This window comes from Chiloscyllium plagiosum, chromosome 42, assembly GCF_004010195.1.
Source record: "Chiloscyllium plagiosum isolate BGI_BamShark_2017 chromosome 42, ASM401019v2, whole genome shotgun sequence".
NCBI classification, from domain to species: domain Eukaryota; kingdom Metazoa; phylum Chordata; class Chondrichthyes; order Orectolobiformes; family Hemiscylliidae; genus Chiloscyllium; species Chiloscyllium plagiosum.
This window is the reverse complement of record NC_057751.1, coordinates 19,101,005-19,115,015: the sequence shown is the minus strand read 5'-3', so window position 1 is coordinate 19,115,015 and position 14,011 is coordinate 19,101,005. Positions and strand designations below refer to the sequence as shown.

At 42.0% G+C, this 14,011-nt stretch overlaps 1 protein-coding gene across 6 annotated transcripts in view; it reads right to left on the bottom strand.

Moving 5' to 3' along the window:
- The window catches only part of LOC122543206 (E3 ubiquitin-protein ligase NRDP1), an 84,464-nt gene that overhangs the window by 52,881 nt on the left and 17,572 nt on the right, over nucleotides 1-14,011 (bottom strand). For 4 of the 6 annotated variants that reach the window (XM_043681664.1, XM_043681666.1, XM_043681665.1 and 1 more), the window contains exon 6: nucleotides 8,369-12,400. The exons of the other annotated variants lie outside the window; for them this stretch is intronic. In XM_043681664.1, the coding sequence (XP_043537599.1) occupies nucleotides 12,046-12,400 (355 nt within the window). In that variant the 3' untranslated portion in view covers nucleotides 8,369-12,045. Of the gene's footprint in view, nucleotides 1-8,368; nucleotides 12,401-14,011 lie in introns of those variants that run through there. 6 annotated transcript variants of the gene reach the window in all.

Sequence of the window (14,011 nt, the reverse complement as noted above, 5' to 3'; positions counted from 1 at the left end):
GCTTCTGTGGTGTTTCCTTCGGCATTTATAGTGGCCTGTCCCTGCCGCTTCTGGTTGTCAGTTTCAGCTGTCCGCTGTCGTGGCCGGTATATTGGGTCCAGGTCGATTGTTTGTTGATGGAGTTTGTGGATGAGTGCTATGCTTCTAGGAATTCCCTGGCTGTTCTTTGTTTGGCTTGCCCTATAATGGTAGTGTTGTCCCAGTCGAATTCATGTTGCTTGTCGTCTGCGTGTGTGGCTACTAAGGATAGCTGGTCGTGGCGTTTCGTGGTTAGTTGATGTTCATGGATGCGGATCGTTGGCTGTCTTCCTGTTTGTCCAGATTACAACAGGATCTTGATCAAATGGGCCAGTGGGCTGAGGAGTGGCAGATGGAGTTTAATTCTGCATTTTGGGAAAGCAAATCTTAGCAGGACCTGTACACTTAAGACCTTACCATTAAGGCATATTGCTGAACAAAGTGACCTTGGAGTGCAGGTTCATAGCTCCTTGAAAGTAGAGTCGCAGGTAGATAGGATAGTGAAGAAGGCATTTGGTATGCTTTCCTTTATTGGTCAGAGTATTGATTACAGGAGTTGGGAGGTCATGTTGCGGCTGTACAGGCATTGGTTAGGCCACTTTTGGAATATAGCGTGCAATTCTGTTCTCCTCCCTATTGGAAGGATGTTGTGAAACTTGAAAGGGTTCAGAAAAAATTTACAAGGATGTTGCCAGGGTTGGAGGATTTGAGCTATAGGGAGAGGTTGAATAGGCTGGGGCTGTTTTCCCTGGAGCGTCAGAGGCTGAGGGGTGACCTTGCAGAGGTTTATAAAATCATGAGGGGCATGGATAGGACAAATAGATAAAGTCTTTTCCCTGGGGTGGATGAAGCACTAGATGGCATATGTTTAAGGTGAGGAGGGAAAGATATAGAAGAGAACTAAGGGGCAACATTTTCACGCAGAGGGTGGTATGTGTATGGAATAAGCTGCCAGAGGAAATGGTGGAGGCTAGTACAATTGCAACATTTAAGAGGCATCTGGATGGATATATGAATAGGAAGGGTTTGGAGAGATATGGGCTGTTGCTGGCAAATTGGAGTAGATTACGTTGGCATATCTGGTCAGTATGGATGAGTTGGACCGAAGGGTCTGTTTCCATTGCTGTACATCTCTATGACTGTGTGACTCTAAGTGTAGTGTCAGTGATGCAGCCTCAGCTATTTACAATTTACATTAATAGCTTAGACAATGAGACAGACAGTAATACAACTAAGTTCTGTTATGGCATAAAGCTAGGTCAGGAGGCAAGCTGTGAAGACACAATCATTATGGACAGGATAAGTAATTGGGCAATGGGTGGGGTGGTTAGATAGAGGTTAATGTAGGTGTAAGTGTAATTTTGTTTACTTTAGTCTTCAGAATAGAAGATTTTCAAAAAAAAAAGTGATTTTAAATGTTAGTGTTCAGAGATATGTGTGCATGTACAAAGGAATACAAAAAAATTAGCAGGCAAATACAAGAATAAAGTCACCTTGCTACAATAGTTTTGGGCTTTGGGGAGACCACATCTGGAATATCTTAGAATAGTCACAGCACAGAAGGAGGCCAATCAGTCTTGTCCACACAGGCTCTACACAGGGACAGTTTGCTTAGTGCAACACCTCAGTCTTATCTCCATTGCCAAGCACAATGAGATGACAGAATTTTCCGATAAGAGGCTGAGTAAATTGGATCTATACTGTCTAGAGTTTAGAAGAATGAAAGGCAATAGCTCTGAAACATGGAGATTCTGAAGAGAGTTGACAGAGTTGACACAAAGTGGTTGTTTCTGTTAGTTGGGGAAATGGGCCACACTCTCTCAATATGATATTAATCGTTTAATCTGGGACGAGAAGACGTTTCTTCTTTCAAAAGGCTGTGAATCAATGCTGCAGAGTATTGCAGATGCTCAATTGTTGGGTATGTTGTGGGGCAGCAGAGTGGTTAGCACTGCTGCCTCACAGTGCCAGACACCCGGGTTTGATTCTAGCTTCAGGTGACTATCTGTCTGTGTGGAGTTTGCCCGTTCTCCCCGTGTCTCCATGGGTTTCCTCCCACATTCCAAAGATGTGCAGGTTAGGTGAATTGGCCTTGTTACATTGCCCATAGTGTAGCTTGGGTGCATTAGTCAGGGGTAAATGTAGAGGAATGGGTTCGTGTGGGATACTCTTCGGAGGGTTGGTGTGGACTTCTGGAGCTGAAGGGCCTGTTTCCACACTGTAGGGATTCTGTAAAATTCAATACTCCAGCTGGGGTAGACAAATTTTGTTTTTCTCAGGCAATTGAACGATACGGGAAGCTGACACGAAAGGAGTAGAGACAGGTAGTTAGTTGGGATCTTACCGAATAGTAAAGCAGATTTAAGTGCCATTTGGCCTACTTCCGCTTCTTTTTCTTACATTCTATGACCCTCAGTATCTGATGTCTTATGGTCCTCAAAATTAGCATCAACCTGCTGCTGTCCTGCCCTATTGTTACACGTTACATTGCACTTTTTGCCCTAACAACAATAACTTGGATTTATGCAACATTGTTAAAATGGTAAAAATGACTCACCAGGCATGATCAAACAAAATTGGACACCAAGTCACATAGTCAGTTCAGGCAACCAAGCACTTCACCAAAAGTGCTGGGTTTCACAAAGAAACCCAAGCATACAAATAAAAAGCAGGAATTTTCAGCATTGCTTCACCTGAGGCCCACTGAAGATGTTACCTAGTAGGATAACGAAACGTCTAGAAATGAACCTTCCTGCTCAGCGAGCAAACCTACATCCAAAACCTCAACCTGAGCTACAAATCTTCTCAAAACTCGTTTCACAAAGTGCCCTACAGGAAGGAGGAGGAGCAAACTTCCACCAAGAATGGCAGCACTTTACCTTAAGTGTCCATTCTTCATGTATGAATCTACTGAAACTAAAAATCACACAACACCAGGTTATAGTCCAACAGGTTTATTTGGAAGCACTAGCTTTAGGAGCGCTGTTCCTTCATCAGGTGGTTGTGGAGTATGAGAATGTAAGACACAGAATTTATCGCAGAAGTTTACAGTGTGATGCAACTTAAATTATATATGGAAAAAGACCTGGAGTGTTTGTTAAATCTCTCATCTTTTAGAGTGACCATGTTGGTTTCAGCTCTTTCATACATAAATCCCAGAACTTGTTTTTTAAAGTTACACTCTCAAGTGAATTTCAATAATAGGTGCCATGTCAGCTCAAATAATGCATTGAAGGTGTAAGGTGCCCTGTGTGAGGCTGTCTGTATCCCAGTGTTCAGACTGATTCTATTTCTAAAAAATAGAAATAGAATCTTACATGGATTCAAGCAGTTTTTGAGCAAAATAAAATGTGATTCTGCTAGGTGTGTGTGTGTTGCAGTGGGGTCACCTGTTGTCACATGAACCCAAGATCCCAGTTGAGGCCATCCCTGTGAGTACCAAACTTGGTTATCAGCCTCTGCTTGGCCACTTTGCATCATTGCCTATCCCGAAGTCCACCTTGGAGTATGGTCACCTGAAGGTCTGAGGTCAAATGTCCCGGACCGCTGAAGTGTTCCGACTGGGAGGGAACACTCCTGTTTGTTGATTGTTGTGCGCTGTCCATTCATCTGTTGCCATAGCCTCAATTTGGTCTCACCAACATACCATGCTTCAGGGCATCCTTGCCTGCAGCTTATGAGATAGACAACATTGGCAGAGTCACATGAGTATATGCTGTGTCCATGGTGGGTGGTGTCTCACGTGTAATGGTGGTATCCATGTCAACGCTCTGACATTTCTTGCAGTGTCTGCTGTGACAGGGTTGTATGGTGTTGTCCTGAAAGCCCGGCAGTTTGCTGCAAACAATGATCTGTTTGAGGTTTGCTGGTTGTTTAAAGGCACGAAACAGAGATGTGGGGAAGGTCTTGGTGAGGTGCTCATCCTCATTGATGATGTGTTGCAGGCTGCGAAGAATATGGTATAGTTTTTCAGCTCCTGGGAAGGGTACCCTGTCAGTTGCAGCTCGTGTCGGTCTCCTGAGGAGGTCATTACAGTTTCTCACTGTGGCACGACAGAACTGGTGGTCGATGAGTTGAGCATCGTGGGCCGTTCTTATGAGAGCACCCTTGAGTACTTCCAAATGCCGGTCATGTTCCTCCTCATCTGAATAGATCCTGTGTACGTGTCGGGGATGGCTGTTTTAACGTGTTTCGGGTGGAAGCTGGAGAAGTGTAGCATCGTGAGGTTATCCGTGGGTTTGCGGTAGAGTGATGTGCTGAGGTGCCCATCCTTGATAGATATGCATGTGTCCAAGAATGAGACATTGGTGAAACCGAGCAGAGGCTACGGCAAGGGATGAAATGGGCACCGCACAACAATCAACAGACAGGAGTGTTCCCTCCTACTCCAAGAACACTTCAGCGATCCAGGACATTCAACCTCGGACTTTCAGGTGACTATCCAAAGTGGACTTCGGGACAGGCAACAATGCAAAGTGGCTGATAGGGGACGGCCTCAACCAACACCTTGGGTTCATGTCACACTACAGGTGACCTCACTACACCACACATATCCTACGGACTCATACACAAGCTCTCTTGCATATGCTCACACTTATACCCTTTACACTCACCCACACTCTCACATAAGTTTGTGGGGTGAACTTGTACTTGCAAAATTACATTTTATTTTGCTCAAAATCTGCATGAACCCATGTAAGATTCTGTAAATCCCTTTTTTAGAAATAGAATCAGTCTGAACATGGGGCACAGACAGCCTCACACAGGGCACCTCACACCTTCAATGCATTATCTGAGACAACATGGCACCTATTGTTAAAGCCCAAGGCCCTGGTGCACGTATGGAATGAACTGCCAGAAGTGGTGGAGGCTGGTACAATTTGTGGGCAGCACGGTGGCACAGTGGGTGGCACTGCTGCCTCACAGCGTCAGAGACCCAGGTTCAATTCCCGCCTCAGGTGACTGACTGTGTGGACTTCGCACGTTCTCCCCGTGTCTGCGTGGGTTTCCTCCGGGTGCTCCGGTTTCCTCCCACAGTCCAGAGATGTGCAGGTCAGGTGAATTGGCCATGCTAAATTGCCCGTAGTGTTAGGTAAGGGGTAAATGTAGGGGTATGGGTGGGTTGTGCTTTGGCGGGGCGGTGTGGACTTGTTGGGCCGAAGGGCCTGTTTCCACACTGTAAGTAATCTAATCTAATCTCATCTTGAGAATGTAACTTTTAAAAAGGTTCTGGGATTTACATAAGAAAGAACTGAAACCAACATGGTCATTCTAAAAGAGGAAAGACTTAAAACAATCCAGGTCTTTTTCAATATATAATTTCAGTTACATCACACTGTAAACTATAAATTCTGGCACCACCGATCTGATACTTCACAACCACCTGAAGGAGCAGCGCTCTGAACGCTAGTGCTTCCAAATAAACCTGTTGGACTATAATCTGGCATTGTGTGGTTTTTAACTTTGTACACCCCAGTCCAACACTGGCACCTCCAGATCATCGAATCTACTGAAGATATATCACCTAAAAAGACAATCACAATCAAATTCAATCTAGTCCGGGCCAAACATCTGCACGTACTGACATTTTCTAGCAAATCTGTGTAACAATAAAGATCAGGGCAAGGACATTATGATACAAAATTTAACCCAAGCCACCAAAGTCAATATTAGGGACAAGTGAAGGAAGTAGAAGGGACAGGAAAAGTAAAGTAAAAAGGAATAGAGAGATGGAAATTTGGATAAGGAATTCCAAAGCCCAAGACCCTGGTGCACGTATGGAATGAACTGCCAGAAGTGGTGGAGGCTGGTACAATTACAACATTTAAAAGGCATCTGGATGGGGATATGAATAGGATGGGTTTAGAGGATTATGGGTCAAATGCTGACAAATGAGGTTAGATCTATTTAGGATAGGTGGTTGGCATGGATGGGAAACAGAGAGGTCGGTTTCCATGCTGTACATCTGACTCTGTGGTGGCTACTCCTTCAGCTGCCTATGTGGTGGACATTAAAGTTGTGGGTGCTGAAGAACACAGATCTTGGGGTGGTTTTAAAGGGCTGGAGGAGGTGATGGAGAAAGCGAGGGACATAGGGGATGGAGATCAGGAGGGGTATAAGGGCTTGAGGAGGTTACAGATCAGGGTAGATGTAGGGGCTGAAGGAAGTTAGAGATAGAGAGGAGCGTAGGGTGTTGTAGGAGATAGAGTCATACAGCACAGAAACAAACTCTTTGGTCCATTTTGTCCACGTCAACTAGATATCCCAATATGGCCAAGTCCCAATTTGCCAGCATTTGGCCCATAGCCCTCGAAACACTTTTTATTCACATACCCATCCCATTGCCCTTTTTAAAAAAGTGTAGTACCAGCCTCCACCACTTCCTCTGGCAGCTCATTCCATGTATGTCCCATCCTCAGGTTAGTATTTGGTCTTTGTCTTTTACACCTCAGGTCCTTTTTAAAAATCTTTCCCCTCTCATCTTAAACCTATGCCCTCTAGTTTTGGACTCCCCTAACCTGGGAGGAAAAAAAAAATCTTGCCTATTCACCTTATCCATGCCCTTGATTTTAGAAACCTGTATAGAAAAGGTCACCCCTCAGTCTCCTACACTCCAGAGAAAAAGAAAAGCCCCAGCCTATTCAGCCTCTCCTTATAGCTCAAACTCTAGAGTCCTAGTTACAGAGATACAGAAGGATATAGGGGATTGTAGAAAGTTAGAGATTGGTGGGGGTGGGGGGGTCGCCACAAAGCAATTCACAAAAGGATGAGAGAGCACGCAAGAAAGAGAGTGAGAGCAAATATCTGGCATACTTTTTGAAGAATTCTGTGGAACTTTAAAAAACAAATAGGGATTACAACAAATAGTGGTTGTTTAAGCTTTTGATATATTTCTGCACACCTTCAAATGAGTTCAAACCAGAAAGTCTGCTTTTTCACAAATTAGAAGTTAATATTCTAAGGCTACATTAAGTACAAAAGGAAAATGGAGTCTAATTGGGAGACTGTTTAAAAAGGAACAATACAAACTCCTTATTAGGGAGCACAAAATGAATTTTCAAATTTCTGTTAAGTATAAATTTAACTTTCATTACCAAAGCCTTATTTTGGGAAATTTCCAAAACTCCAGTAGTCAGGTCTATTTTACAGAAGCACATCAAATACTATTTAAATACAACAGATCCAAGGACAAGAATTTGTATAATCAACCCTTCAAAATGTCATAACATTGCTCAGTCTGGAGAAGTTTTCACAACTGAGACCACAGTTTGACACCATCATGACCCACAGGCAAGGGATAGCCATTGACCAACACATGAACACCACTGGCCTTGGAATGTCAGCTCAGCATGCACAAGTGTGGCAGCAGAGAAGCGAGAGAAAAAAAAAAAAAGAGTCAAAACCTCCAATACTACAACAATGTGGAGGATCAGAAAACAACAAAAAAAACACACAAAAACAAAAGATTGCTGGAAAAGCTCAGCAGGTCTGGCAGCTTCTGCAGAGAAATCAGAATTAACGTTTCGGGTCCAGTGACTAAGGAAGGATCACTGGACCTGAAACATTAATTCTAATTTCTCGCCACAAATGCTGCCAGATCTGCTAAATGGCTCCAGCAAACCCTTTGTTTGATTTACAACATCCACTTTCAGTTCTTAAGTTAGTGCACAGGATCAGCCATTGGAACTGCAAAGAGTATGCAAACATTTCCCACCACCTGCGCGCGCCCCCCCCCCCAAAAAAAGCCTTGTGGACCAAAACTGGACTCAGTACTCCACGTAAAGTCTGACTTAAGCAGGGACTTCCTTAAAGTAGTTTTCAAGCGTATTGATTTTGCACTGCAGCATTCCATTTGTTTTATTAAACTGATTGGACATATATCCAATATCTATTTTGGCTTCCAATTTGCATAGAGATCAGCTATTTTGTTCCATTCCTACATTTCGGTGCAGCTATCACCACATCTACTGACGTTTTATTTTGTACTGCCCAAGCAGAGGTTTAATTTGGCATTCATCTGTACAATTCTCCACTTTGCATAAACCTCTCTCACATTTTGCAGATGAACACTACAAGAACAATCTGACAAGACAAACAAGCCCATCGGGTATGTAATTAACCGGCCAATGTCACTCTGGTGGGCAAACAAACATTTGAAACTGTGTACCAGAATGTAGTACAGAATGCAATTAGCCCCGTGCTCAGCTGGAACAGAACGTCCTGGCTGAGGGTTGTGAGCAAAATGGAGGATAAACCATGCTGGAAGCAAGGTGGTGAGACAGGAAAATAAAGATTGGCACATGCGCAGACAGCGCAAGTTGGGGGGAGAAAAAAAGACACAAAGACCAAATACATAGTATGAGTTTTATTTCACAGATAATTTATGAAAAGTGTTTTGTTCATCATTAATACCAAGTGCCACAGCTTTTCAAATACATCACAACTAATCAGCTACAGGAGACAATTCTGGACTGCAAACATTCGCCAATCACAAAATAAAACTTGTGTACTCAGAAGGTCCACCTTAAAAAGACACACACTGAGACAATACATAGCTTTATAAAATTTAAAAAAAAGTACTGAATTGTTTTCTGGAGCAACATTAAAAAAAACACTTCATACAAGTTTGCTTGTTTTACTGCAAGATAACAGTTTCTAAAATACTATTTGATTTTCTATGCATATTATCGAATAGACAACAATTCCAATCGGCTGCTGCAGGACGATATTCCAGAGAGGATTAACACAGTGGCCAAATTCTGCTTTTCCATCTATCGCATTGGAAGTTACTTTAAAGCTCCAAGAAGCTAGGTAAAAGATACCCACCCCTCTTCTCCCCCAGTGTAACCAAGAATTTAAATTTCTGCTCTGAGCAGAGGTAGTCAATCTCAGACTGGGCAGCAACCCGGAGAGATTATAGTTGACCTCAGCATCCTCTGGTTATGGAGGGACAAAACACATCAGGGTACTGCACTTGACAGGTTTTAAAAGCAGTGACCATAACTGAAAAATATATTTTAAAAAATCAAAAGATAAGCCTGCCTGGAATGCCCTCAATCAAAAATGTCCCTTGATAAATGTAGAATGTCAATTTGGGACCAAATGGCCACTAGCTCCTTCTTGAGATATGCAGAGAGACAGAGAGAATTTTTGTTTTGAAAAAAGACACATTATTTCCCCACGAGGATATTCTTAGGTAGCTTTGTTTAGTCCCAAAGTCAAGGGTATAAAGCTGGAAATGGGAATAGCTCCTTTACGATTATACAGAATCCTTGGCACTAAATGAAAGCAGGCTTGTGAACACCGTCATCACTACAATAGCTTTCTGCACATAACCAGGCGATTTAAAGAAAAATCCTTTCTGACTGCATTTGGATAGATTTTAGTCAAGGGCACTCAAAGTCACTTTTGTCACACAATTTCAGGAAAGATATACAGATGATTTAAAAAAAAAAACAGGACCAGACCAGATACTAGCTACCTTTCTGCCCAGGGCCAACCAGCCAAGCTGGAAGTTTCATTTTTCTTAGCAACGTCAAGCCACCTCAAGATCCAAATGGAAACATCCAAAAAGGGACTGTGTGACATGTTGCAAATCAATTAGTTTAAAACTTAAAATAAACTTGAGGGGAAAGCCCTTACTGCACCTTTGCACGTTAAATTACCAGTCGCCTGGGGGAAAAAAAAAGGTCATGATGGATTCCCTGGATGTGCAGAGGGAGTGTCACAGTCATGTCACTTACTGCAAACTTTGGTGCACAAATTTGTATCTTAAGCCCTCCAAGAGCATTTATGATGCTGGACAAAATATTTGTACTGATTATTAACCAGAAATCAGACATTAAAATAGCTTTTAGCTTGCTGGAAAACTCTCAGAATCCAGGAGGCCCAAGGTTTAGACACTTCAGTGGATTCCATGGAAAAATAAAAAAGGTGACACTTCCTTGGATGGGTGTTATGACATTCCTGAGTCCACTCCCAAGTTGAATAGAAAGAGTATTCCTTCATGTTGTCCAAACACTGAAGGTCCTCTTAACCTCAAAATAAATAATGTAATTGTTATCCTTCTGAAACAAACCTTAAGCAATATACCCTAGATTTGAGCTCAAAAATGATATACATTCAAGACCTATGGACTAGATTTCCCTACAATTTGAAAGGCATAGGGAACTGCACAAGGGACTGTGATAAAGATTTGCTGGATCTGAACTCGGCTTTTTTTAAAAAAAACTGCCCAGGACTGAATCAACACCATAGACCCAGTTTCTAGCCCTAACAAAAGTTAAACCATGTTACACACTTGCAAAGGGTTTTTGTAAACTTAAAATTTTGAATGCTGAAGGAGAGAATTCACCTATTTGTGGAAAAAAATTAAAAATTCCCAGTCAAACAGCAAGACTTTAATCAAAATAATACGTACAGACATGAGTTCTAGTTAGAATTTATAGATTAACGGCATTTTCCCTCTCTTCATCAAGTTAGGACTTGAAGCACCACATTCTAAACCTGTTGCCAGTGACAAATCGGTCTGATCATTCTTGGCTACTTTCGATCAAATTTAATAATTTGCAGTCAGTTAAAATGTCCAATATTAGGTACAGGTACCAAAGTACTGATACCTAGTTCAGTCAGTTCCACTGAAACAAAGCCAAGTGAATTAAATGTTTTTTTTAAATATAAATGTTATACTTAGGCTTTCTAGGATCCCTTTCATTCATATTTTTTTTTTGCAATCCTTTACTAGCTCAGCCTTCATTGTAGTTTTGTGGCCTGCAAACATGCATTCAACATCCATCCACAGGAGAAAGTAGCCGGGTTACTTTTGAAGTTTACATGAAAAGATTCTCTCTCATACGTACACAGACAGACAGACAGACAGACAGACAGACAGACAGACAGACAGACAGACAGACAGACAGAGTCATATATTCAGGTATCTGTAGACGGTTTCAAAATCAAGATGGCATCCTGGTTACATCACACAATAAAATACTTACAGGATTTTAAAAGCAGGATTAGTTACAGGGTCAAAAAAGGCCAATCTTTTTGTTGTTTCCCCACTGGAGGCATCTCACTCCAATTTTGGCCATTCTTGCACAAAACTCTGTTCAGAGATCATTTGACATCAAGTTTAATAATTCAATTCAAGGCAAATCCAAAAGAAGGTAGGATTTAGGTTAAAGTGATTAATATTAGCACAGGTTCAAAGTAAAACAAAAAAAGGTGAATGCAATTGCAATGCCCTGTAGCAGTTGCAAATTCAATTCATCTCAGCCTGACTGGTTACTTAGTAAACCACACTTCAAGGTGATTATTCATGTTTCACACATTACCCCACATCTCACTTGGGTTTTGCCAAAAACAACTTTTTTGATCATGCCTGAACATAGTTTTTGTTTGCAGCAAATCAGAGTCATTTTGATTACTTTAGTGGATATTAAGCCATATTGTACATACAGGACTAAAATCTATTTGTTTTAAGTTTGTCTGTGAGCTCTGCTCAAACAGAGCAACCTGAAAAGACTTTCCCTCCAAAATGATCACAGAAACACTTTTGTATTCTACACTCAACCACAGTGTAGCAGCAGCTTCTACAATAGAAATATTGTCCATTACTATTCTGTTTGCAACAAGGCAAAGAAACAAACATGTAAATCAGGTATCAGAGCACAACTCAAACCACTATCGGTAAGGTAAAATAGCGCCACAAATGTTAGTTTTCTCACGTGGCAGCAAGAACTGGAATGGGCATCAGAACTGTACTTCTTGCCTTTAGTCTTTTAATCTTGAAAGAATAAATAAAAAACAATGGTTGTGACAAATGTTCTGTGAGCTGCAAGCTCATCCTTTACACCAGTTCTTGAGCTGCATAAAAGCCGTTGGTCAAATGGTCCATAATGCAAATAGATGTGAAGATTCTGTAGAATTCTTTTTCCACTGAAGATATTCTAGTTAGGGCAAGGCCAAGTCTTGCTTTCTTTTCATTATGAACTTCATTCAAACAAAAAGGAACACATTGTGTTTGTTTTAAAAGATTTCCTCCACACCATGAGCAAAGATCATCACCAAACCAGGCTCCATGATCATGTCCTCTCCCATATGTTGGTTTTCACACGCCATCACCACCACTGCCTGCTTCCCTGGTATTCGTTTAGCTACATAGTTCTCGTAGTACCTGCGGTTCATTTGACGAGTCTCTAAAGTGGCCAGGCCCTGAGGCCAGTTCCTCTCATGTGCGTTTTCGATGAGATCATTGACTATGGACATTGGGCACCCGCTGTCTATGAGAGACCGCTTAATGACTGCTTGCAGAACTGCATCAGGGGTGGAGATCATGCCACCCCAGCGGGTTACTCTAGCAGGTTGCAATGAATTGACCCACCTACAATACAGAAGATACCATTCAGGTAATGTGTGCATTTTATTTAACAAAATAAACAAAATCCCTGTCAACTAAGCCCTACAAATTCAGATGAATAGAGCACACAGTTTCTTTCCTCCTTGCAACTTCACATCCTCATCCAGATAGAGGGGTTGCAATAACATATTGCACATGACTGCTTCCTGACCCATTTGGGACTCAGCACAGGGTGGGGAGTGGGGAAGGAGGAGCCAATATGACCAGCACCCTGTCACAGCTAGGGTATTGCACAGAGACCACATTCTGCCTCAGCTCAGAGGGCTGCACAATAGGATGTTGCCAACACTACAAAAATCTTCATCTTTTCCCTGCATGCAACTTGGTTCACATTTAAAATTTAGATTTTCCTTTTTTAAAAAAAAACTTTGCAGCCAAATGGACAGGGAACATTAAAAAGGAGAGAGAAAAAGAAAGCTTTGCTTTCATATGGTGCCTTTCACAACCTCAGGAAGTCCTGAAGTACTTTACATTCAAATGAGCTACTTTTAAAGAGCTCAGTAGCTATTGTAACATAGGAAATGCAGCAGCCAATTTGCGCACAGCAAGCTCCCACAAAACAGCAATGCAATAAAGACCAAATACCCCATTTACCTTCAAGTAAAAACTGAAGTGATGTCGGGGTGAATACTGGCTAGAACAGTAGGAAAACGTGCCCTACAACAAAGTGTGCCCGTGGGACTGGTTATGTCCACTTAAGGGTGCAGATGGGTTCTCAGTTTAACGTTAAATATCTCATCCAAAAGGCAGTATCTTTGATGCATACACTTTATATTCCAGACTGTAGGGTGGTAATCTATTTCCAAATCACTGCAAATAAATGCATGAGTGCTGCCCTGCCCCCACAGCTCTTCCCCCCACAGCTCTTCCCCACCCCCCCCATTACTGCAGCATGCAAGGTACAGTGGAAACTCTAGAATACATGCACCATTTTAATACTTTTAAGCTTTCTTCTTATTGGTCCCCCTTTATTCCTCTAGACAACTGCCTGGGATAGGCCATTTTAGTCTTGGTCACCATTATATATTTTTTTTAAATAGTGACACATTAGAAAAACAAATGGTTCCTCCCCACCATCCTCTCAGCCCTCAAGATGATTGAACAAAAAAAGTGTTTAGTCATTTATACAACTATTGCAGTTAGCTCCAGAACTAACTTAATGGACATAAGCAATGTAAAGTGGTTGGAAAGGAAGTTTCCAAAAATGATCAGCCGGTCAACATTACAAAGACGGTTAGATCAGAGTCGTGCTGGAAAAGCACAGCAGGTCAGGCAACATCTGAGGAGCAGGAAAAAAAAACACAAAAAAAAACCCGACGTTTCAGCCAAAAGCCCTTCATCAGGAATGCCCAAAACGTCGATTTTCCTGCTCCTCGGATGCTGCCTGACCTGCTGTGCTTTCCCAGCACCCCTCTAATCTAGATTCTGATCTCCAGCAGCTGCAGACCTCACTTTCGCCCATTATAAAGACGGTTGCTAAATTAAGATATTAATGGATTTCAAAGACTTAGGACTTCCCAAAGTGCTTTACAGCCAATGAAATGCTTTTTTTTGGAAGTCTGATTACTGTTGTAA